Genomic DNA, 24,255 nt, shown 5'->3' on the forward strand with positions numbered 1-24,255 from the left:
GTGGGAGGGACGCATCTACGTGGACGAGCGCACGGCGGTGCACTACTGGGACCACGGCATGCCGTTGCGTGGTCCGACGTGCACCTTCCTTACGGGGGGCACTTGAACCCCGAGCGGGTTCCTGTGCCCCTCGTCCCGGCAAGCGGCCGCGCCCACCAGGTCGAGATTTGGCGCCGCCGCTTCGGGCTCCCCGCCGACCTCCGTGACGATCCGGCATACGCGAAGGACTCGTCGTACGAGGATGCATGCACGAGATGGAGCACGACATGTGTCGTCGCTCCTTCTTCGCATGCCCCCGCCGCCACCGGATGCCGCCTTCGTCGTCAAGCAAGAAGCCTAGGAGGTGAAGCCCAAGGAGGAGGTGGTGTCGCCGGAGCCGCGCACCGCCGAGGAGGAGGCCATGCCGGCTAAAGCGCTGGCCGAGTCCCAGCGGGAGGAGCTGGGGCGCTGGCCCGACCTTGGGGCGGCGCTCTACGTGAGCCGGCTCCCTCAAGATGAAACCGGAGCACCGCCCTCCCGTGCCCGCATCGGTCAAGGAGGAGGAGGAGGCGGCCGCAGAGGAGGATTGGCCTCCATGGTCGGACGACAACATGGAGAGCTGGATTCCGAGCGTGAGGTTATCGATTTGGATTCGAATTCCGAGTAGATGGCCTCCTGCTAATACAGTTGAAGTTTTAATCTATGGTTTTATATTTCTAGTTTAAATTATGTCAATTTCGAATCTAGCTACGAAACTGCCTCACGTACGACGCTTTTGTCCTCCGATAGTCGTACGATGCTGGGTTCGTTCATTTCTCTGCGCTGAACCCCGTGCTCAAGGCCCAGCCCATGTTTGCCACGTAGTGTCGTAGGTGAGTCCGACGAAATTTCGTCGTAGGTATAGCACTTCTCATCTAGCTAATGAAACTGTGTCGCGCGAAACTATGTCGGCGGCGACGCAAACGAACCACGTCGACCGCAAAACGGACAGAATTACGCTGGCCTCCGCCTTTCTGACAAGTCATGGGACTCCTTTTCCTGCATCCACTTCGGCATCAGCTGCGCGCCTGGGCCCCGAATCGGCGCCGTCTGGACGCGACATGCGTGGCTGACTGACTGTGTCCTGCATGCGTGTTCGGGCCGATCCTTCAGGCGCCGATGCGCGTGCGTGCGTGTGAACGGGGAGCCGTGTGTCGCCGGCGCACGGACTGCGCGGCAGGCTAGCAAGGACAGCACGTTGCAGTCTTGGAGAGCGGGCGAACAGAACAGCACCGCCCCTCGATCTATCTAAAGTGCTTGATCAGAATTACAAAGAGAGTCGCAGAAGCTCATACGGTCATGCACACTCCATTGTCCATTCAGTTGTTCGGAGTCCTGTGTATTCGTTGTTGAGAGTCACAGAATTTTCAGTTCTTCTCGGGTGCACGTGTGCAACACTCCGTCCCATTTCCATTGGAGCAACTTTGCCCCCCGCCCTCGTTAAAAACGACGAGAGAAGGGAACCAACCATTCACCAACCGGCCGCCGCGAGTACCTACTCGACACTCCCTGTGGACACGACAGTAGTACTCGTAAAGATAAGAGGAGGATGGCCGCCGTCCCACAGCTGCTACCTATGCGCATGCAATGCAATGCAGTGAAATGCATGCATGCACGAGCAAAACAAGCAACCGTACCCATCTGCTTTACTGTTTCCAAGGACATGATCCCGAATCAGGGCATGTGTTTCACGTACCGGACGGGGGGAATCGAGCGGCGCTAGCCAACTTGGCCACTAGCATGTTCCGTCGGCGGGCCGGGACAGCATGAGTGAATCGATCTCGCGATATCTTAACCCTGGTTGCACGATGAATCAGTCACGGGCCGTCCAAGATTCCGATGCGATTGAAGCCCGCCCGAGTCTGTCCCCCGGTGTTTGTCCTTCGGGAATTACTGAATACTACATCTCTTTTTTGTTACTTGGAATGATGTTTCTTTGATCGTTAAATTGGACGTACGTGAAAGCTGCAACTGCGAAGAAAATGCACCGCTGCCGCCTGCCGGCCAACGGGCTAAGCTCCCAAAGCAGCGACAACTGTGTGCGGCGGGCAGAGAAACGCCGCGTCGCGTCGCGGGGGCAGGCATGCAGCGGCCCACCCCGAAAACGCGGCGCCGTGGTTCAACTCGCCCCTGCGCAAATCCGAATCGCCGCCCGTATCTACCCGACCTCATCCCCAAAACCCCACACAATAATACTCGTACTACGCCCTGACGCCCGGCCGCTTGCAACAAGAAAACTTGGACAGGCAATCATACGACCAGTTTAACAATTGACAGCAAACGGCGCATAGTACAGTACGTTCTTGTGCTAAAGCACGCACGCACGCACTTGCTGGCCAACACTAGACACGCTTTGGATAAGCAGCTCATCAGGACGATGGATAAGATCAGAGCGAGGAAGCTTAGCTTTATACTAGTGTCCTTTTATTTAACGATCGCTGTAGTGCTAATTAAGAACTCGGAGAAGGAACAAAAGCGCTCCCTTAATCTCGGCGTGTGTCGTCGCCCGTCCCCCCCCCCCACTCTCTACAAGCCGGCGGTTCCTGCACGCCCGAAAAGGAATCGACCGACGGCGAGAGGCTAGCAAAAAGTTCGCCGGGGTTAAGTTCCAGCACACACACACCGCCGAGAGGCTGGTGTTTGCTCTCGATGACGATAAACTAATGAACACACGCACGCAAGTTAATTTTGTAGTAGTCCTAGACGAAGAGATTCAGCAGCTCAGGCTCCCTCCCGCCGCCGGCGCCGCCGCTGGTGGTCACGGAGTCGTCGTCGGAGCTCATCGACGGCGTGCCGGCCCGCTTCCCCGCCGCCGCCACCGACGGCGACCCGGGCCCGCTGAGCCACAGCCCGAGATCGCAGGACGGGTCCTGCAGCTGCTGGTGGGCCGGCGCGGCCTGTAGAGGCATCCCAGGCCTTCTAGTCGTCGTCGTGTTCACCCGCTTGGCTGTCGAGAACGTGGAGCAGCCCACGGCGGTGGCGCGCCTGGCGGAGGAGACGAAGAGGTCGCTGCCGCCGACGCCGCCCTCCGGGACGCCGCCGGCCAGGTCCGGGAGCGGGCCGATGGCGCCGCCGCGGAGCACGGTCTGGACTGCCGCCTCGCAGAGCTGCCAGCTCCCCGACCAGAGCAGCCCCACCGCGCCGCTCACCGGGTTAATCGTCCGCCCCGCCGCCTCGTACAGCAGCGACTGGAACACCGCTGCAGATCAGATCAATCCACAACATGCAAACACATATCAGCCAACTATACGATCTCGACTCTCGAATCGTGCGAAGATGATGGTAGATAGATGCTTTAAATTGGTTGGTATGGTACCAGGGCGCTGGGGCTCGGGGACGGCGGTGAGGAAGGAGAGGAGGCCGGCGCGGCCGAAGAACTTGGCGACGAAGACGGTGGCGTGGCCCTGGGACTCGGCGGCCTCGATCCAGTGCAGGCATGGCCGGAGCACGCACGCCTCGTTGCAACCCTTGCGCAGCACGCGGCACCCGTTGCAGCTCATCCCCGCCGCCGCCCACTCGATCCCTCTCATGCAACACCAACAAACAACCAGCCTCGAACGATCAGGAACTCGACCCCCGCCCACGGCCAGGGGAGCGGAGTATATAAGCAAACTGGGGGAAGCTAGCGAGCACCAAAGTGTGGTGTGGGGAGGAAGAAAGGACTCTGAAGAAGTAACCAAACCAAACCAAACCAAACCAGGGGCCGGCCGTGTCGGGTGACCGCTGGCCACGCAGGTTAACCACGGGGGCGGGTTAACGCGCGTGCTGTGGGCTGTGGGCGCGAGAGAGTCCAGGCTCCTGGGGTGCGGGGGGCGGCTCCGTGTCTCCGCGGCCGGTCGGGGCCGTTGGATCGGGGATTGGACCGGCCGGGGGTCCCGCCTCGGGTGGTGCGCCTCGCGTTCGCCCCGTCCCGGGATTCTTTTTCGCTTTTGGAGGCGTTTTTTCGCCGCTCCTTTTCCGCCCTTTTGCGCGGTGCGTGGATCCGCACGTTCGGCAGGGCCTCTGGTACGTAGTACGTCCTGCGTTTTGGAACCTTGTGTAGACTTGCCGGTGGTCGCCAGCGCAAGTGCTCCAGCTCCATCAGCCGTGTGATAGGCCTAGAGTGCTTTCGGTGCGGGATCACTGGTCCGCGGACGTCCGCTAGCCCTCCTCGCAAGGAGGGCGCTGCTCATTTGTCGTGTCGGTTTATCCCATAAAACGATGCGAAGGTTGGCCTAAAAATTTCGAAAGCTGAGGAACGGCGACAGCCAAAAGTCCGTCAGCGTCAGATTTTGTCAACTCGCGCGAACCCTCTCCCCTGGCGCTGTCCCGAAACAGTGCACCGATCGAGAACGCTTTCATTCCGCTGCTGCTACAGTATATGGCAACGGGTACCCGATACCCAACGGGTATTTGACCCATTAGGGGACGGGTATGGGATGATTTCTCTCCCGCGGGTACGTACATGGGCAAGAATCCATCCCCAACGGGGATGGCGGGTACGGGTACGTTCCCTATATACCCGTCCCCGTTATCCGTTGGGGAACCTGTTATGGTGATGTGTATATGATGAAATAGGCCCAGTAACACATTTAGGCCCAATATCAGTTAGACTCATATAAAAAGAATCCTAATCCTAACTTCCTCATCCCTAATTCCCCATCCCGACCCTTCCCGTCGCTGCGGCTGCGCGCCTGCGCCGCACGCATCCCTCTCCAGTCTCCACTTCACTGCTCGACTCCGTCTTCGTCTCCACTGCGGACCCGGCTGCCGTCGCTGCTCGCCGCCATGGATGTTGCCCGGTGAAGCCTTTCTTCCTCCTCGACGAATTAACCGTTGATTTGCAGCGTTCCTTTACTGACCCCATCCGGACGTCCCTCCTCAAGGGCCGCCGCCTCTACTGAGCCGCCGCCGCCACCGCTGGATCCGGTCGTCACCGACTCCTTGGTGCCGAATCCAAGCCCCGGATCCAAGACCAACGAAGCTGTAACCGCATCCAAGGAGTTGGTTGATGATCCATTTGCACCTGCAACCGAGAAGAAGATAGCTCCCCCTGCACCTGCTGCCGACAAGAAAAAAGCTCCCCTGCCGTCGTCGACCAAAGGCGCCTTCGTAGCTGGTGACCCCAAGCGGCTTCCCCGACCACCACAAGCAAAAGCTTCTGACCCCAAGCGCCTGAAGATATCTGCCGCAGAGAAGACTGGCCACAAAAATTATAAATCTCCAAGGTCAGTAGTTCAGTACATAGACTTGAAGCTAATATATGTATGTATGCTTGTCGGTAGATTTCCTGTCTTCGAATTCACTTGTGATACAGTAGGAAGCAACGCTAGCAATTTTTGAAATTTAGTGTTAGCATAGCAGTTAGCAGCTAGCAATATCTGGTTAATTAAATATTTATGTGGTTAACTACAGGCAGAAAAAAATGTCAGAATCTAGTGCAAACAGCAGCCAGGCTCCTATGTCCACTCAGAACTCTCAGCATGAGTCTGAGTCGCGTCTAGAATCTGTCAATGAATCAGTAGCAATTGAAATAGATGATGATGAAGACGAGATTGAACTTGAACCACCAGAAGAGGAAGAGGAAGATGGTGCTAAGGTTGGGTCAAAGAGAAAGCTCACATCTGTTGTTTGGAAGGAGTTCAAGAGAATTAAATGGCATGGCAAAATAAAGGCAAAATGCATTTACTGCAATAGCAAGCTTGGAGGAGAAACAAGGGATGGGACTAAGCACCTTCACTGCCACTTGAAGTCATGCATTCGCACGAAGGTTAAACTTGGAGGAAAAAAGACACTTTCTCAAACATCATTGAGGTTTAGTGCCACAGATGCAGGGACAGTTTCTATAGAGAACTACACCTTTGATCAAGACATAGCTAGGAAGGAACTTGCTGCTATGATTATGCTACATGAGTATCCATTGAGCATTGTTGACCATGCTGGTTTTAGAAGATTTGTACATGCACTCCAACCTTGTTCAAGATTGGCACCAGAAACACATTAAGGTATATATGGTGTGACTTTGTACATGTTGTTGTATTTAGTGTGCTTATGCCACTTACAACTTGCTTTCTAATTTTTTGTGCATGTATTTCATTTATTTTAGGAAGTACATAGTTGAACAGTATGAAGCGGAGAGGAAGAAAGCCATTCAATATATGGCTGGAATCAAGTCTAAGGTAGCAATCACTAGTGACATGTGGACTTCTAATAACCAGAAAAGAGGATACATGGCTATCACAGCACACTTTATTGATGAGACTTGGACTCTAAGAAACATTATCATGAGATGAGCCTAATGATTGTTGGATCTTATGACATTTACATAATTTTTTTACATGATGCTCAGAAAGTTTGCCGGCCTTTTACAGGTTTATTTATGTGTCGAGTCCACACACTCATGAAGTCATTGGTGATGAACTGTATGACTCCCTTGTTGATTGGAATATTGATGAGAAGGTATCAACCATCACTCTTGACAATTGCAGTTCAAATGATGCAACAATTCCTTACCTTGTTCGAAAAATTGGCAAAACTAAGCTTATGGCTGATGGAAAGTTTTTACACATGCATTGTTGTGCTCATATCCTTAATCTGATTGTTAAGGATGGACTAGAGGAACTAAAAGATGCCATTGAAAACATTCATGATAGTGTAGCTTACTAGACAGCCACACCAAAAAGAGTAGAAAAATTTGAGGAAATAGCGAAGTATGTGCATGTTAAAATTGAGAAGAAGATTGCACTGGATTGTAAGACAAGATGGAATTCAACTTACATAATGCTTAGTACTGCATTGCCCTACAAGGCTGTTTTCATGAGAGCAAGCCGTGTAGATAGACAATATACTTGCTGCCCCACTGAGGAAGAATTTCAGTTTGCTGCCGATGTGACTGCAAGGCTTAAATTATTTAATGACATTTCTGTCCTCTTCTCTGGAACTGATTATGTGATTGCAAACATGTTCTTCTACAAGATTTGTGAGGTTAGAAGTAAAATTAGGGAATGGTCATCTTGTGGCAACCCATTGATAGAAGAAATGTCATATAACATGGAAGCCAAGTTTAGGAAATATTGGACCGAAATTCAAGGTCTAATGGGCATTGCCACTCTTCTTGACCCGAGATTCAAACATCACATGCTTTTGTACTGCTTTGAAGTGTTGCAAGTGACAAACCCTGATGAAGAGGTTGCTAAAGTGAAAGACACATTGAGTGATCTGATGTTGGAGTATCACAGAGATGAGGATGTAGGTACAAGTAGCAGTACCATCAAACCCACAACAGAGAACTCAAGATTTCTGTCATCCTTCACTTGCAAGTTCACAACCATCAGCATTGAGGTTTAAATCTAAACTAGATCGGTGCTTGGAGGATGATATGGTGGACATACAGACCGAAGGCTTCAATGTTTTGGACTGGTGGAAGGTTGCAGGAACACGCTATCCTACTTTGAGGATGATAGCTAGGGATATTTTTGCAATTCCTATTACAACCGTTGCTTCAGAATCTGCGTTTAGCACAAGCGGAAGAGTACTTAGTGAGCACCGCAGCAGGCTCACCTCTCAAATGTTAGAGGCTCTGATGTGTTCGCAGGACTGGATTAGAAACAAACAAATACAAAGGTTTGTTGTTGAGCAAATTATAATTTCGTTCTCATGCAACTGAATGTTTTATAGGAAAAAATGTGGAAGTAATAATCTTTTTTTGTAGGAATCCTTACTGATGAAGGAAAACCTGCTAGCTTCTGATCTTGTCTCAATGAAGTTCAAGAGGGGCTTCAGGTAATTGTTCTGTACTCACAATTATGCTTTTTTGCTTTGTTCCGTTGCATATACTTCATTCTTTTAAGATTGCCTATTCAACTACTCATTTGTCATGCTTATGCAGGAGCTGAAACTTTGAACCCATCGCTCCAGTTCTCTTTGGCAGGATCAACAATCAAGCACTCAAGCTGGCGTGTAACTGCAAATTCATTTTGTTATGTGCTCACACAACTGAACCACTAACTATTTGTGTAATAGTCTGGTGTGTAATGTGTGATAACACTGGGGGATTGTGTTGCTGCTATGACTATGTTATAGTTATGATTGACTCTCTGAGCGACGAAGCCTATGGGCTATAACTATGTATGTATTTTGATGTTGAATTGTTGATATTTGATGGGATTGAACTTGTTGGTCACTTGTTATCATTGCAGATTTTTATTTTATTGTGCTATTAGGCTGTGATAGTCTCAGGTTTCTACTCGGGTATGGGTACCCGGTGGGTATGAAATCCCCGAACGGGAACGGGGACGGGGAAAATCTGTCCCGCGAGCTGTAACGGGATGGGGACGGGATATATTTCAGTTTGCGGGGATGAAAACGTTCTGCCAATACCCGTCGGGATGTACCCGTTGCCATATATAGCTGCTACTATACTACTACCTTTTCCAACTTGTGCGCCCGCCTTTTTCTCCTCGCCGCATGCCGCAGCATGTTTATGCTCCGAAACTCAAATAAAAAATATTCATCATGCGCAAGAACCCTCGTCCAAACCTGTAATTCTGCAACAGCTCTCTCTCCGTCGCTTTTTGGCACTCGGAGGATTGCAAGTTGCGATGGGCATCTTTGGCTTTCTGTTCCGGTCGCACTTAGCCGTGTGGCGATTCGCGCCTGGCGCGGCACTGCACCGCACTTAACAGATGTTCTTGTTTCCCTCTGTCTCGGCAGGTCGCCATCCACCAGCTGCGTGACGAGACTGCGATCCTCTTCGTTTTCCAGCCGCGCGCGCGCGATAGCGTTGGCGTTTAGCTGCTTCCCGAGGAAATCTTATCTTGGCCGAATTTTCATTTTCCGGGGGGAAGGGGAGGTAGATCTCGACACGGATTCGTCATTCCCCGGTTTTGCTGGAAGAAACCCAGTGGGCGGACGGAACCACTGTGCTGTCTATATTTGACTGGTCGGCACCAGTTTCTTTTAGGCAAACATGCACGTACGTTGCCAGCGTAAACAAAACACAGGTACATCGTCACGGGAATTCAGCAAAGAATCGTGCTAAGTATGCTTTCTTTTACGGGGTCGTAAGCTCGCATCATCCAACAGGATGGGGATTCCGAACTCTGTCGGGCTGATAGCTCGAGTTCGAGCGCACGGATACGTACGGACGGAGTGCGTTCCGTTCACGGCGGCGAAGCAGAGTAGCAGACGGCGGCAGACCACGCTTCGCCGTTCCGCTGGTAAAATTGCGTCCGAGGCCGCGACACCCCTGACAAGCCTAGTAACCTACTCCGGCGGCACGCATGCAGCAGCGCACCTGAACACATCGCGTAATCCCTTTATACTGCAGGCCTAGAGTACTTTTCAGATCGTAGAAGCACCGCAGGGGGCGGCGGGAGGGGGCAGCAGAGCAGAGCGGGCTCGCAGGATTGGGAACAAAGGACCAAGACGTGCATTTCATTGGCCACGGCTTTTCCAATGTTGCTTCCCCTGTTGACCACATCTCAGAATACCATGCATTGGATGTTCAGAGGGCATGGGGTTGTTCTAAAACCTGGCCCAGGCTTACCATTTTCAAGAACGCTCCAGCTGAATTTTTTACTAGTTGCTAAACTTCGTGCAAAAAAAAGAAGAGATAATACAGTTGGGGATACCATCACATTTTCCAACTCAGAGGCATCGAATTGGATCACAATTTCACAGCAAACAAGCATTCAATGGCTAAATTTCATCTGAAAACCCAGCTGTTTAGTCTCAAAATATTATAGTAACACCATAAGCAAGAGGACATGCACTTTTGTGCACTCCCCACAGGGGGCAAGGCAACATTCCAGCAAGTATTGCAGCTAATAAACGGAGCGACACACGACCAATTCTTTGGCAGGAGAGGGTGCGGGCCTCAGTAGTAAATGGAGAGGGTGCGGTGATGAGACAGCGCAATGTTCTGAACGCCAACTGACCAGAGCCAGAGATCAATGTCAATGCTCAGAAGCTGCCAAGAAAGATACAGAAGCAAGAGCGAAGTAAGCCCCAAGTTGAATCAATACCACATTGACTGCTTTGCTTCAAAGATAGGTAAGCACAAGAGAGAAAGGACTCCCTCCATCAGCCCACAGTTACTAGTATGTTTTGACCGTGCACTGAGCAAAACTAGTGATTTAGTAGATCTGTCATCTTTGTATTCTAGAAGAAAAAACGATCTGTCATCTTTCAGTGATACAGAGTGCTAAATATTTTGTGGTTGTTAGATGTGTACTAAGATGGCTTTGTATCAGTCAGGAACAATACAAAAGATAAATGACATGAAAGTCTTAGGTGAGCTTGATTCAGATGTGGTCGTTAAAAAAAGATATAAGAAGTTTGAGATGGACCTACCTGCTTCCCAAACTTCTTATTGATGAGCTCCCTCATTTTTTCCACGGCATGAACAGAACAAGCACGAATTTCCACTTCCTCTTCACTTCCAGGAACTATCTCACTGTTCGAGTCAATCGAGCAACTTAGGTTCGATTCGTATTTCAGTATGCCAAGATCCCTCAGCACAGCAGGAACAATATAGTCAGCAAATATGGTGATGGAGTTGATGTCATTGAACTCTCCATAGTTTCCCCCCTTGAAAGCACCCCACAAATCAGCAACAAATATCTGGGCCCTCTTATACAGGAAAACCTGGTGCCCCTTGTAAAGAGAATGGTCCCGGAAGCCTGTCAAAAATGGATTACGACAATTATGCCATGCGAGATGGTGGCGACCAAAAGAAAATAGGAACGCAGAATAATCCAGCATTTACACATTTTACAAATGTTTCATCCCTATATTATATACTCCCTCCATCCCATATTAAGTGACTTTCTATTACATGTATCTGGACGGTTTTTAGTATATAGATACGTCCATTTTTAGACAAATTTGAGTCACTTAATATGGGATGGAGGGAGTAATATTTAGAAGAGAATACACAATGTTAAAGAATGTTACATTGTTCAAACAAATCCGTGTTGAAATTTTCTGGAAGGTACAGTTTACATTCAAATATGTAAGAGGAAAGAAAGTAGTAGTAAAATATATAAGCAGTCAGGACTTAGATAACAGTGGCTATCACCATGATTATAGGTGGTATCCGGTTGGGTGACCAACACTTGTAAATGATAAGCTTGCCCCCCTCTAGCAAAAAATATATTAGGTCGTAGGGACGAAATGTATCGTGTCATTTGGAATGTTGTTTAGGGGATGGGATTTGAACACATCAACACAATACCCAATGTAGTATTTGCAAGTAAAACCATAAGGACGCTGTCGAGTGCATTTGACCTGGTAAATGGACAAACCTAAAGTTCCCCTCAAGCATGTGGACTAAATGAAACGAGGCCAAGAGTGAAGGCTAGTTAATTCATGTCTGTGCAAATGCCATGTCGCCAAAAAAAAAGGTTTGGGCACGTGTCAAATAGTTCAAACAAGTGAGTAAAAAAATGATGACAGTATTCTCAATCAACAAACATCCAAATGAAGGACGAACATCTAGAGAGCATGCTGACTTATGAGTAGATTGTAACCACTAACCACGCACAAAGATTACATATCCAGTATCCTATGTGGATGACATGTCCCAGCCCATTATGCATGTCTACTGGTCCGAGGAAATTTCTGTTATTTTTCACTGTAGATACCCAGATCTAATTGGGCTTTTTTGGCGAATGATCCAAAGACTATACAGGGACCAAAGAAAAGAACAGAAATCTCCAAAACAGTTAAATGGTATCTGTAGAAGGCTAGAAGCGCTATAGCCTATAAGAGAGCACAGACGCAGGGGCCAAAGAAAAGGTTGTACACTGTTGAGCTCATGCTCACCAATATAGCTGGAGAAGTACAGCTTGGGACTCTTGCCTAAGTAAAACAAAAAGGGGGAAGATGATGCCATTAACCAGAAGACAAGTGCAATTGAATATTTACCAGGAAAATGGCGGGTAATCAGTTCAATTAGAGATGCCGCAGAGTTTCCAGCAGCCTTCACAAGATTAGCAGCCTGACCTCCAAAGCTTCTTTCAAGCTCCAGACCAACCTTAATAAAAGCGGCAGAATAGTATAATGGTTTAGAACAAAATATCCACATGACAATTATAGTGGAATAGGACTAGAGCATATATATAAAGTAAAAGTGGATAACTATTGCCTAAATAATTTATACTGAAGAACTTGGGTGTGAGTGTGGAAGCTAATAAGTGATGAAGCATTCAAAAAAGATGAGCAGAACAAAACAGGTGAATTTCAAGGTTAGTTACTACTCCCTCCGTTCCATAATTCTTGTCAAAATATTACATGTATCTAGACACTTTTAGAAACAGTTACATCCATTTTTGGGCAAATTTAAGACAAAAATTATGGAACGGAGGTAGTACAATATAATACAAATGCAAGACAGAATATTACCTCATGAAGAAGGCGGACTCTTTCCTCCTCAATTGGCAACGAACGTGGCCAGTTCAGCAGTTGTCGAAGTTGAGGTCCTACATTTTGCAAAAGTTGCATTTCCTTCCAGTTTAGAGGATGTTACTGGTAATAACTTCTTTTACAAATATAAGGACAACTCAACAAGAAAAAGAGGACATAGAAGAGCTGATACTATACCAGTGTAACTCTGAAGACGATCGGCATCAAGTGCTGTCTTATCATTCTCTAAGGCTAACTTAAGCCCAGAAGCCAAATTGTCATAGGTCAAGTCCTTGTCTATAATAGAATATCATTACTATAGTTAAAACATTACAATGCAAAGCGTGAAAATTTGTACTGAAAATTCAATTACAATTGAATTAAACTATGCAGTATGCACACCAGGTAGAATAGAAGTGGAAGCACATAGTTATTCCATTTAGACAGAAGAGTGGCACAACTGTAACTGTTGGAAATGACTAATAAAAGGGAGCAGATACTATATCATCTCAAACTACAGTTGCAAACAAGTAAATTTGGACCATAACAAGATAGAAAAGAAAGAACATAGTAATACTTGATATATGCACTACCAGCGGCGTAGGTACTTATATGTCACTGTACACTGCTAAATCATTTTAAACAATATGCCCTTGATTTCTGCACTCTGGAAATTTTAGCACCCAGTTTGAAAAGAAGAATACTGGCATACTGCATGACTGAATGTCCTAATATTTTCCGCTTAATAGCAACAATTGCAGGAGTATTAATGCAGGACCAAATAATTGCAAATAGAGTGCCAATGTCTGGTATCTGTCTGTGCTGATGTTTTTTGAAGTCCTTAAGAAACATACACTCCACGGGCATGAATGATGCTGATTCCTACATGTTCAGTTCACAACACCAACTGCAAATCCTGGTTGAACTTATATATACCTGGCCAGAAGCAGAAGTTCAGTGCATCCAACACAAAGAGATACTGCACAGTGAGCGGCCCATTGTCAAAGTAATGAATTCCTTCGAAATCCCACTCAATTTTTGGAACATTTCCCTGTATTTTGTCCACCGCCTTCTCAATCTCTGTGAGAACAAACCAATGGGCAAAAGGAACATAACTTAGAATTTCACTTGGTCATCTCTCGCAAAACAAATGAAAGATGAACATCGATATAATAAGCATACAAAAGTAAGTAAAAATATATGTTCATCAAATTATCCATCATTAGAAAATACTGAAAGCTGACCAAAAAAATAAGAAATACTACTAAATAAGAAAACGGGAATATAAAAAACTGAACAATCCACTCCAAAAACACGAAACACTAACTCGGATTTCGTGCAGGGTCGGTCAGATACAGTAACAGTATTTAGTCTTTCAGAATAGAAACACAATCAACAAACTCATCAACAGCAAAGCCCTGTGGAGACAAAGCCTTTTCTCGAAAAACAAAATAAGCCCTATGAAGACCATACTCCCTGGCCATAAAATCCTAGTAATATTCCGGAAACATCCATAAGGACGATACTGCCTGGTCCTTAAAATCCAAGCACCATTCTGGAAACATCTACCCGCAGGAACAAATATCAAGCCGCAAACGAATACCTGACAGGTCGACCTTGACGTGGGAGGAGCGGCTGGCCACCCAGGCCGCCGACGCGCGCACGGCCTCCATGGCGGCGGGGGCGCGATTAGGATAAGGCCGCGAGCGAGACGGGTCCGGTCCGGACAATGGCGAGCCGGTGAGGATTTAGGGGTGAGGAGGAGTTGAAACCGTGGCGGCGGATGGTGTCAGGCGTGGTGTGGCCCGTGACCGCGAGACGGGTTTTAAGCGTTTTCTCGGCAGGAGGGGGGTTTTGGTTGGCTTCTTGCTGCCTCTCGGTTCCGAGGGCCTCGGAGAACTCTCCTCTTGACTTGGCAGAGCACGAGGCATTGCGCAGCGGGCCCCGTCACAGCGGCTGGCAGTGGTCCCGCGGTTCGATGTGTTTGACCCCCCGCCAGCCTGAAATGACCGAACTACCCGAGATGAATACAGGTGTATATTCCTTGGTCCAGAAGCAAAATTTTCTCTATTACTTTTTTTATAGTAAGTAAATAAGGCAACCTTTATTGACCTTAAATGACATTAAGATCTCCGAGTCGTAAATCAGGAATAAAATTAGAGGGCCATCAAGCCTCGAGGATCATGTTACCAAGCCAGCCAGCCAGGTACCGCTAATAAGAGAAACTAATCACTCCGCGTAGTCCTGTATCACGAATAAAATCAAGAGGGCCATCAAGCGTTGAGGATCATGTATTCAAACCAAATTTCGCTAATAACAGAAAGTAATTAGTCCACTGTAGGTGCCATCGGCCGTGCTTCCTGGCGAAGCCTGAAAGCCCAGCGAGCTTGGCCCGCCTGTGCCATGCCCGGGCCTCCACCTCAACCTTAGGATTATCTTTTTTTTTTTAGATTTCCTCCATTCGTCAACTTTTGAAACCCAACCCAACTCATTTTTTACATTTCGCCCATCATCTCAACCAGTTTTGGTCCTACAACTTAACCAATTTTGGCCCAAATCCAACTTATTTTCTATTTTTTTGTACCTTTGGCCTGAGGGCCTTGCTGGCCCCATCAGGCTTAACAGGCCCGTGCCGGCCCGTCTGGGCTCGGTGCCGCACCTAGGCCTGGAGGAGGAGTTTTGGGGCCGGCCGGGGCCCTATATAGCCGGACTTGAGGGCCAGGCCCGGGCTAGGCCTGCTAAGCAGGGCCGGGCCGGTCTGTTGGTCACATATACAGTCCACATGGTCCAGTGTCAAACGCTTTGCTTCATAAGATATCAAAAAACATTTACACGGGAAAAACGTCTTGGGATATATTTTAATTCGCGGAAAAAATCTACGAAGCAAAGATGTCTGACGTTTTTCTTAAAAGATAACTTCTCTTCATAGTTGCCATATGTATTAAGTATACTAGATGATGCCTAGCAAGTTGTTGTGGAACTGTTTTAAAACAAATACATAAATGTATGCTTAAAATTAATGGAGAAAAAAATGTAAAGGTGCTCTTGTTTTACATGACAAATTGATGTATCAAAAGAGGAAAAAAATCCCAAAAAATAATACATGAATGAGGTTGTATAGTTCGAATTGATTGATTAATGCAAAAAATGTAAATAAATACATGCATGGTTTAAAAAAAGACATGCATGGTTTAATGAGGTGAACCTGAGGTGACATGCTTGCATGTTATTAGAAATAAGTAGTGAATGTGGGCCTAATGAGATGGCATGTTTGGATGTTGAGAGAAATAGGTAGTCGGGGTCTCTTATTTAGATATAAATGATATAAGCAACAACAAAAATCCATGAGATTAAACTCATCGAAAATTTTCTTTCGGGATGGAGTACTCTATAAAACATCATATGAGAATCCTACAAATAAAATAAAAAAATTACATATGAATCAATCCTAAGGGATAAATCCTCCATTTTTTTTCTCTCTAATACTAACAAGTTTGAATTTATAGGTATTAGAATTGAAGGTCAACTTTTCTCAACTGTTAGATAGCAATAGAATTGCACATCATAATTAATTCAAACAATCCTTTGAATGAAACAGGCTATCTAGGCCACATGGTTTTGATCGGCTCTCAGATAACTTGCAGTTTTGCTTGCGTTGGATGTCACACTCTTGACGTTGGGAATTATAATTGTTGAGTGTCCTCTGGTTGGACTTTCTTAGGAAACTCAAACAACATCCATAAATGGTTAACGAAAGGGAAATAATATGGTTAGCAATTTAAACAAAATGTCAACAATATTTCAACTGCATGAAGAGCTAATTCAACTGTATTCGAGTTCCATAACATGAATTTCATGAAGTTTTGAGTTACTATATACTTATTGATATCGTAGATATTAATACATTTTCCCCTAAATTTGGTCGAACTTTTTTTTTTAACATAGGACAAATATAGAACATACTCCCTCCGTTTGGGTTTATAAAGCCCACGCAGAATTTTATGTCAAACTTTTGACAAAAAATTACATTAGTAATATGAGATTATTGCGGCACAAAAGATATATTATCGGATTCGTATTAAAAAACTCTTTCTAACGGTATAACTTTTATATACATATAGTAAATATATTTTGAATAATTGTTGGTCAAAGTGTGGCACAAATTTCAATACGAGCCTTATAAACCCAAATGAAGGGAGTATTATATTTAGGAAAAGAGGTAGTAGAAGCTACCAAACAAATGTTTTCTTATAGTGAAGTAAACTATAATGCTAAAAAAATCCTTTAATTCAAAAGAGACACATTTGTAGGAAAGAACTCTATCCTACAAAACTGTAAGAAGTTCATACTGTCCACAGAGAGGCTACAAAGATTAGCTCTACTGGATGAGGCAAACTTAGCTGGTACTGGTAGGGTTTCCAGCCAAAAAGATACCTCCAACAAGAGACCATGGCACGGTGATGTCGCACGGACGCACGCCGCTCGCATTCTCGACATTGCAGTTGAAGAGACCGAGTATGAAAGACTGAGGAAAGTGGGTCTCACTAAACGAAATCAATTAGTCAGCGTCAGATGATGATCTATGGAGTTGCTTGCTGGGCCTTTTTTCTTTCTTTTCGAGGGGAGCTTGCTGGGGCTGAGAGCTTGGCTGAAATGGGCAGGAGAAAGAAGATTGGGCCGAAATATTGGCCCATAAGATAAGAGTTTCTTTTCTTACTTGTTAAGCTTTATTATTTCTCTAACGTGTTCTAAAAAAAATATCTTGCTCTAATGGGTCACAAGTGGGTCTCAAAATGGACTCGAATCTAATCTTTCAATTATGTAAAGTTTCAGAGGATCTTACTAGCAGTGTGAATTTTAATTTTCCAATATGTATTTGATCTTCCGCTTTACTACCCAAATCGTATTCTTTCTCTGTTTATCTTCCAAACATTACATCTTTCTAAAATAAGATGAAGCAATTATGATGCTACGATTCTGCTAAGTAAATCACCAAATGTTAAAAGTAGCTGGAAATTAAAAACACGGCGCTTGACAGAACACCGGTGATTTCTTTTCCTACATACTCCGTACTACAGTAGAAAGACCGGCCGCCAGCTTTACGAAATCAGTGTCCCCCAGTTCACTGTCTGCTAGCTGCCCTTTTCGAGTTGTACGTTGAAACAACGTTGGATCGATCGTTGGAGAAATATGTCAAGCAAGCAAGGCAACGAGCTCGTAGCGCTCATGACGCCCGCGGTCGGCAGCTCCGACTCCACGCGTTGGCCGAAGGCGCCGCGTCGCTGGCCTGCCTTCTAGAGCCCGGGCATGCATGCATCTCTCTCATTCTCATGGCTCCATATATCTCGACAACGACACCCCGGCCCCGGTCACGCACGTACGTACGTACATCATTTGATCGGCACGACGTGACCTCTCGGTTCTAGCTATATATATTCTCAGAACTATACAAGTACTTAACAATATATTTTGTGATTGTTGATTATATTACTAGTTGCTTTTCTCTTAATCCATATCCAGAGTTCGCTGTCAGCAATCAGGCACACATACTCGTATATACACATGTCGAAATGGGAGATCGATGTATGCAATTTTACTTGCTGTAAGTATATTAACTAAGGTTAGATCAGTGTGCTTATAAGTCCTGGCCACAAGTCCTAATATAGGAGTATAATGTATTTTAAGATGGATGGGAGCTGGATCGAAGAAGCTTCCATGTGCAACAAAGGCCACTTTCACCCCTCTCCTGTGTGGAATTAGTCTTGTACTTTATTGAAACTAACCACGACAAGCTCTCGCAGACCCTACAGGTTAATTTTTCCAATCGAACCATACAGTTGACTTTTGTTCTGTTGTTTTGAAACTGAAGCGTAATTAAGCTTTTGATCGTCCTACGGGTTAATTTTTGCAATTGAACCATATAGTTGACTTTTGTTCTGTTTTGTTTTGAAGCTGAAGCGTAATTGAGTTTTTGATGGTAGTTACACTTGTTGGAACAATTAAGGTTTAATTACGGCCGAGCTAGTCCGTGTAACCTTCGATCCTAAGTTTAAGAGGTCAAAGCGGCGTCCACGCCCCTCTCCATGTAAGAACACTCGAGAATATATTAACAGCCACATGTTTGTATTGCTTGCAGTGTTAATTAGGACGACACTCCATGGCCGATAATGAAATAGTGAAGAACCAGCAAAGATCACGTTACTTTCCTTGATTTTCTATATCGTGAAGTCCTGCAAAGCTAGCCGCAGATGTCTTGGGTTTCACTTCCGAACCAAGATACGACACGATCAGACGAAGTTGAAAAAGGTAAGCCAAAAGTTTCTTCATATAGTTTTGACCAAGGGTCTAAACAAGACTTACAGAAGAAAGCAAGTCCTATCCCAGCTAGCCGTCGGATTGTTAATCCAACGGCCAGAGTCAAACACATGGACAGGTAAAATTTGGTATACCACCCAGCCACGCCAGCGCCAATGCTTACCATATCAACACCTATCCTTTGATCCCATCTCACAATTCCGACTCGAATGAAGCAATCCATTAACCAACCAACCAATTGGCAACCAAAACCTAGAGCGAAATCGCTCCTAATTAAAGAGAAGCAAAAACCTTAATCGCGCCGCCGCCGCCACTGATCAGACTGCAGCTAGAAGCACCTGTAGCCGCGCCCGTTTGGCCTCCGGGGGCGCGCTCTCGGCCTCGGCGTCGTCGCCGCCGGCAGTAGTACTCGGCGCGGCCGCGGGCAGGTTCAGGTCGAAGTCCCTCAGCAACGCGGCCGCGGCCTTCGCCTTGACGCCGGCGCCCTCCTTGGTCCCGTCGCCTGCAGCGGAGCCGCCCTCGTAGTGCAGGCGCTTGTGCCCGCCCAGCGCCTGCCCCGACGGGAACGTGCGGAGGCAGAGCGAGCAGCGGTGCACCTTGGCCTCGGCGGCGGCGGCGGCGACGGCGGCACCGCCGGACGCCTCCTCGGACGCCGCTGGCGCTGGCGCTGGCGGCTTGCGGTGGCTCGTCTTGTGCCCGCCCAGCGCCTGGTAGGACGCGTACACCTTGCCGCACACCGAGCACTCGTACCCCTTCGTCGCCGCCGCCCCAGCCGCCGCGCCCGCGCCCTTGACGTCGCCATCGCCGTCGCCGCGGACGCCGCGCGCGAGCATGAGGAGGCAGAGCGCGAGGTACTCCTCCTCGGACTCGGCGCCGCCGCCGCCCAAGCTTCCGCTCCCGCTCCCGGGTCCGCGGCGCCTGGATCCGCGGCCCCCACGAGCGCCCCACGAGTCCATCCTAGGCGGGGACGGCGGCGGCGGCACGGGCGACTTCCCGCGGGACGCCGCCTCCTCGACGATCGACAACACGGACACGGCGGCGGACGGATCCATCCCGACGCGCGGCAAGGGGGTTGACCAGGGAGAGAGCAGATTGCAACGCAACAGAGAGAGTCAGAGAGAGGTGGACAAGTAGGAAGAGGGAGAGTGGTGGGTGGTGTGTGCGCTGTGCTGTGCGCGAGAGAGAGGGGGAACGAGGGAGGAGGCGTGGGCTGGGTCGGCGTTATATAGCGTTTAGCGGCGCCGGGGGTGGGGGGGGGGGTGGTGGTGGTGGTGGGAAGTGAGAGTAGTGCGGACTCCGGGGGCTGTGGTGTGGCACTGTAGCTTTGGCTAGGCAGGCGGCGGGGCGATAGGGCGGCAGCCGGTAAGCGTGGGCCCTACCCTCGCTGACGTAAGCAGCGGCCATGCTTTGTGTGCGTCTGACTTGGCGGTCAAGTCATTGGCGTGTGGGATCAGGGCGATCCGACGGTGCGGAGAGGTGCTGGCCACCGCGATCCTGCCATCCGAGCCCTTCGTTTTCTTGCCTTTGGCGAAGGATATATGCTTTTCTCGTGACATGGTTGTATTTGTGGCACGTACGTAACACGTGCTGCTTTTTGCTTTTCGGAGAAGATATGCCCTGCATTGATGGAGGAGAAACCTTTTGCCTGCGAGAACAGATTTATTTATCCTATGGACGGCTCAATCTTGTCATTTAATTTCCCATAAGTAAACCGACAAAAAGGATGGATATGCGTAAGAAGTCGCTCCTCGCCTCGAGTAATAAATGCTGCATATTTCCTAAAACAAAACGCAACTGCACACTCACTATAGGTGCAATGCATAACGGTTACGTGCATCCGAGATTTTGCCCCCTCGAAGATGTATACATGCGCATATCAGCATATCCTAACTTCTGCTAGCGTTTCGTACCTGCGGAATGGAGTGAAATGGTTTTATTTGCAGTCGATCATTGATCTACTGTTTCTTAAAAAAATGGAACGGTTATATTTTAGAAAGTAAACTCAAGAATCATCCTCAAGTCTGAAACGGTTCTGTTGCATTTCATGGAACAGTTAAGTTCCAGTTTTCTATATTTTAAAAGTTAAACTCAAGAATCGTCCTCAAGTCTGAAATGGTTCTGTTGCAGTCCATGGCATTGATTTGGCAAGCCGGTCGAGCACTACCCGCGGACACACGCTACATCAGCGATTTGGTTATAGATATTTTTTCTACCTCCTCTCCGGCACGGCTCCTTTTGTCCTGTTCTTGCGCCTCCCTTTAAGTTTCCGCTCCTGCGCCGCTCCTCCTCCCCTCCGCCAATTGCTGGCGTCAGCGTTTCACCGTCCCCCGCTAGGCCATCGCCTCTCTGCCACGTGGCGTCTCCCCTCCATCTCCACCGCTCGCGCCGCACAATCATCCTTGCAAGCCGGAAACAGGTGCAACGATGTGCCACTGCATGCTGCGGAGCAAACCGCCGGAACAGCGGCTGCTGCTACTCCCGTGCCGCCGCCGCTGCACCCTCCACGACCTGCTGCAGCGCATGAGAGCCGCCATGTTCAACTTGCCAACCGCTCGGTCTTGCCATTCTAGATATTTGAACAATGTAATTTCAATTAATTTGCACTCTACTATTTCTCTTTGAATTGAAGATATAACACATAGTTATTTGATTATATAGTTGATTGAAAAATTGGGTGTGAGCAATTTATAAGATGGACATTTAGCATGTGTCTATTAAAGATGTGGTAAATTGACACTTGTTAAGTTGTCCGAACACTAGCCGAAACGACAAATGGCATGTTTTATTGGCAATTGAGTATTGGAGATGTCCGAATTGAACAGCATGATAAGGCCACGAGGGAGGGCGCGACTGGAGCAGTGACACAGCAGGTCACTCATGGGGCATGCAGTTTCCTAGTCTCTCGATCTCTCCCTCGCCCGCGGATTGCCGACCAACAATTGCCACGCGGTGAACGGCCGGAAATGCCACGAGCGGCGCAGGGTGTAGCGGGCGATCAACTATCAAAGACAGTGACAGAAGTCACAAAATATTGTAGCTTCCCAGCCGCGTAGGCTCCGTGTGGCAGTGACGTGGTGGAGTGGTAGCTAATCGGAGAGCAGGCACGTTATTGGACGTGGGCGCTCCAGGTGCTGCGTGGGGAGAGACACCTCACCTGCCACGATAGCTTTCGCCAGGGCCGTGTCGGCGACGAAGCTCCATGTATGTACGGCACCGTGGCGATCTCACCACTGATCACAAGCTACAGAGACTCAGACTTTGGTTCCTATCGTGAGATTACTTAATTAGGCTTCACCTCGGAGGGCCAATATTGTTTGTACAACAAATTATCCGGTATCCTGGATCACAAACTGGCCATCTGCTGAGTATGCTATACGGAATTGGAGTTTAGACAGAGAGCTAGCCACTTATAATTATGATCGAGGCTGCTAGCGTCAAGCGCCAGATGAGGCTGTTAATTCGTACTCCCTACGTTTTTATGTGTAAGACGTATATTTCTGCGCACGAATATTAACGCAGCTAGCGAGCGTTAACCTGTTAAAACACCGGGCAACTGCCTGCTCCACTCTCTGCTCCACGGTACGTCTTGTGCCTCCTGACGGTTCCCTACAACCCGTAGAATGTTCAGGTAATTGTTACGAAAAAAAAGATCTTTTGTCCTTCACTAAAATAGAAGGATCCACAGTATCAATGGGCAGATGGTTGATGTTTATGGTATAATTATAAAATTTATCGGCTGTGATTTGTTTTGCTATAAGTACGAGATCTATAGGTGTTGGCATCTTAAATACATTTATGAAGATCTGTCGATTCAGATATGTTTAGATACATATGAGATTCATCAGTGATATGTTTCGGTGCACTAGTGAACCTTATTGGTTTTGATTTGTTTCGGTACACTTCGATTGGGATATTGTCTACGATGATCTGCATCCGTGATATGTTAAGTTTCCCTCTTGTAAACTAACAGGACAGAGAAATTACTCTCACTAACAAAGTACTCCCTCCATGTCGAAAAGATTGGCGCGGCCTCATTCACAAGACAACTTTACAATTAAGTCCTCCAATTTTCAGAATATTACAATTACACCCAGCAATCTGAAATTACAAGCACCAACAATCCCAGATCAAATTCCAAATCCCAGATCAAATCCCAAATCCCGGATCGAATTCCAAATCCCTGACCGGATCCTCCAGCAAAAGGGGCACAGAAACCATGGACAGAGGCCACCGCAGTGGGGCGCGAAGGCGGGCAGCGTTAGGGCGGTTTCGATGGTGGGGTCGGGGGGGGGGGGGGGGGCGCCGCGGCGGCGAGGAGGTGGCTGAGCGGCGTCGCCAGGCCATGGCGCGGTGGTGCGGTCCGGATCCCACGTCGCCTCCCTGGGATCCGGCCTCTCTGCCTCTGTATCCCACATCGCCGTCCCTGGATCCATCGCTTTCTTGGAGATGGAGGAAACCACGGCAGAGCACTACACAGAGGGGAGGGGAGGAAGTTGCCAGGAGACGAGGGGGAGGCTTTTTCTTTAGGCCGACGAGAGGGAGGTTGAGGAGACGAAGGGGTTTCTGTTTTTTTTAAGGCAGTTGCTCGTATTTGAAGAGGTGGAGTACGGTTTGATACAAACAAAAGCTGGGGTGTTTTTACAAAATAGCCACCGCGCCAATCTTTTCAGCACGGAGGGAGTAACAAGTAACAACTTGTATATTTAACCCCGAAATAAGAGTTCCACAGTTCACTTGCCACGCAGTTCAGTAGTTCAACTGCCGTTGGTTTACATGTCGACGCTTGTCAACAGCAGACATGCAAGAGTGCATGCACCGATAAGTGCGCTTGCTGAAAAATTAGTTCCAAAGAACGAAGAATTACATTTCGCACGCACGTTATATATGTTGAAACAAACTTGACGACGTCGATAACAAGTTCCAGAAGAGTGCGGTGTCGTTGGGCTTCCACGACCTGGCAATGGTTCTCAGGAATACTTTTTATCCCAACATGAGCACGATCAACAGCATTTCCTGGGCAATGTTACCTAGTCCACCGCACGTGTAGAAAAATTATCTTCCAATATTAAAGGTGTGATATCTGCTTGGATCTGTTCCAATTATTGTCAAGAACCCCCGCCACAATCGACCCACCATTGCACCAACCGCTTTTAAACTCGAGCGATCTCGATCGAACCGTGATATCCAATTTGTCTAAGACCTTGGTGTATTCTAGTGAGTCGTAGTATGTGTTGCAAACACCACAGCGTATGTTCATACAAATCCTCAGCAATGAAAGATCGTATCAAGCTTAGTAGCCTATACAAAACATTTGGGCCAATTTGAGAAAGAAACGTGAAGCAACGTGTGAACAAAGAGGCAGTTGGGTACCCTGCGGACGACCGTGCGGTGGAGTGCTCGTTCATATATGCAACCCAGCGACGGTCTGTAACTGATGAGGCCCCAATAATTAGCTACTCGCTTAGTTGCGCACCAGTACATAGTATCGCTGATCAGTGATCACTTGGCCAATAATACACGCACACCAGTATATACACC

At 47.8% G+C, this 24,255-nt stretch overlaps 3 protein-coding genes and 1 long non-coding RNA gene across 4 annotated transcripts; 1 reads left to right on the top strand and 3 right to left on the bottom strand.

Annotated features, from left to right (window-relative positions):
- Positions 1-2,405: 2,405 nt before the first annotated feature.
- Positions 2,406-3,757, bottom strand: LOC100829268 (LOB domain-containing protein 37). Its single transcript, XM_003562738.4, has 2 exons — positions 3,335-3,757; positions 2,406-3,217 (listed from the first exon to the last, which is right to left on the bottom strand). The coding sequence occupies exons 1-2, from the start codon at positions 3,546-3,548 to the stop codon at positions 2,718-2,720; spliced, it is 714 nt and encodes a 237-aa protein (XP_003562786.1). The 5' UTR covers positions 3,549-3,757; the 3' UTR covers positions 2,406-2,717.
- Positions 3,758-7,223: 3,466 nt separating this feature from the next.
- LOC112270158 lies at positions 7,224-8,153 on the top strand. The gene is made up of 3 exons (XR_002962533.1): positions 7,224-7,620; positions 7,709-7,779; positions 7,886-8,153. It is a non-coding gene; the product is annotated as an uncharacterized LOC112270158 (long non-coding RNA).
- A 1,473-nt stretch (positions 8,154-9,626) lies between these two features.
- Positions 9,627-14,230, bottom strand: LOC100829570 (queuosine salvage protein). The gene is made up of 7 exons (XM_003562739.4): positions 14,006-14,230; positions 13,339-13,482; positions 12,601-12,699; positions 12,403-12,479; positions 11,926-12,034; positions 10,351-10,679; positions 9,627-9,967 (listed from the first exon to the last, which is right to left on the bottom strand). The coding sequence occupies exons 1-7, from the start codon at positions 14,073-14,075 to the stop codon at positions 9,875-9,877; spliced, it is 921 nt and encodes a 306-aa protein (XP_003562787.1). The 5' UTR covers positions 14,076-14,230; the 3' UTR covers positions 9,627-9,874.
- A 4,469-nt stretch (positions 14,231-18,699) lies between these two features.
- LOC100837436 (zinc finger protein 36) lies at positions 18,700-19,898 on the bottom strand. The gene has a single exon (XM_003559971.3). The coding sequence runs from the start codon at positions 19,767-19,769 to the stop codon at positions 19,035-19,037; it is 735 nt and encodes a 244-aa protein (XP_003560019.1). The 5' UTR covers positions 19,770-19,898; the 3' UTR covers positions 18,700-19,034.
- Between the last annotated feature and the right edge of the window lie 4,357 nt (positions 19,899-24,255).

The sequence above is a fragment of the Brachypodium distachyon genome, chromosome 1 (assembly GCF_000005505.3).
Source record: "Brachypodium distachyon strain Bd21 chromosome 1, Brachypodium_distachyon_v3.0, whole genome shotgun sequence".
Lineage (NCBI taxonomy): Eukaryota > Viridiplantae > Streptophyta > Magnoliopsida > Poales > Poaceae > Brachypodium > Brachypodium distachyon.

Excerpts from the sequence above, each read along its gene's own strand:
- LOC100837436 (XM_003559971.3), bottom strand. The coding sequence starts at position 19,769 with ATGGATCCGTCCGCCGCCGTGTCCGTGTTGTCGATCGTCGAGGAGGCG.
- LOC100829570 (XM_003562739.4), bottom strand. The coding sequence starts at position 14,075 with ATGGAGGCCGTGCGCGCGTCGGCGGCCTGGGTGGCCAGCCGCTCCTCC. Across the intron at positions 12,480-12,600 it reads TCGTCTTCAGAGTTACACTG|GACCTCAACTTCGACAACTG; the intron begins GTATAGTATCAG and ends TGCAAAATGTAG. Across the intron at positions 12,035-12,402 it reads GAGTCCGCCTTCTTCATGAG|GTTGGTCTGGAGCTTGAAAG; the intron begins GTAATATTCTGT and ends GCTTTTATTAAG.
- LOC100829268 (XM_003562738.4), bottom strand. The coding sequence starts at position 3,548 with ATGAGAGGGATCGAGTGGGCGGCGGCGGGGATGAGCTGCAACGGGTGC. Across the intron at positions 3,218-3,334 it reads CCCCGAGCCCCAGCGCCCTG|CGGTGTTCCAGTCGCTGCTG; the intron begins GTACCATACCAA and ends TCTGATCTGCAG.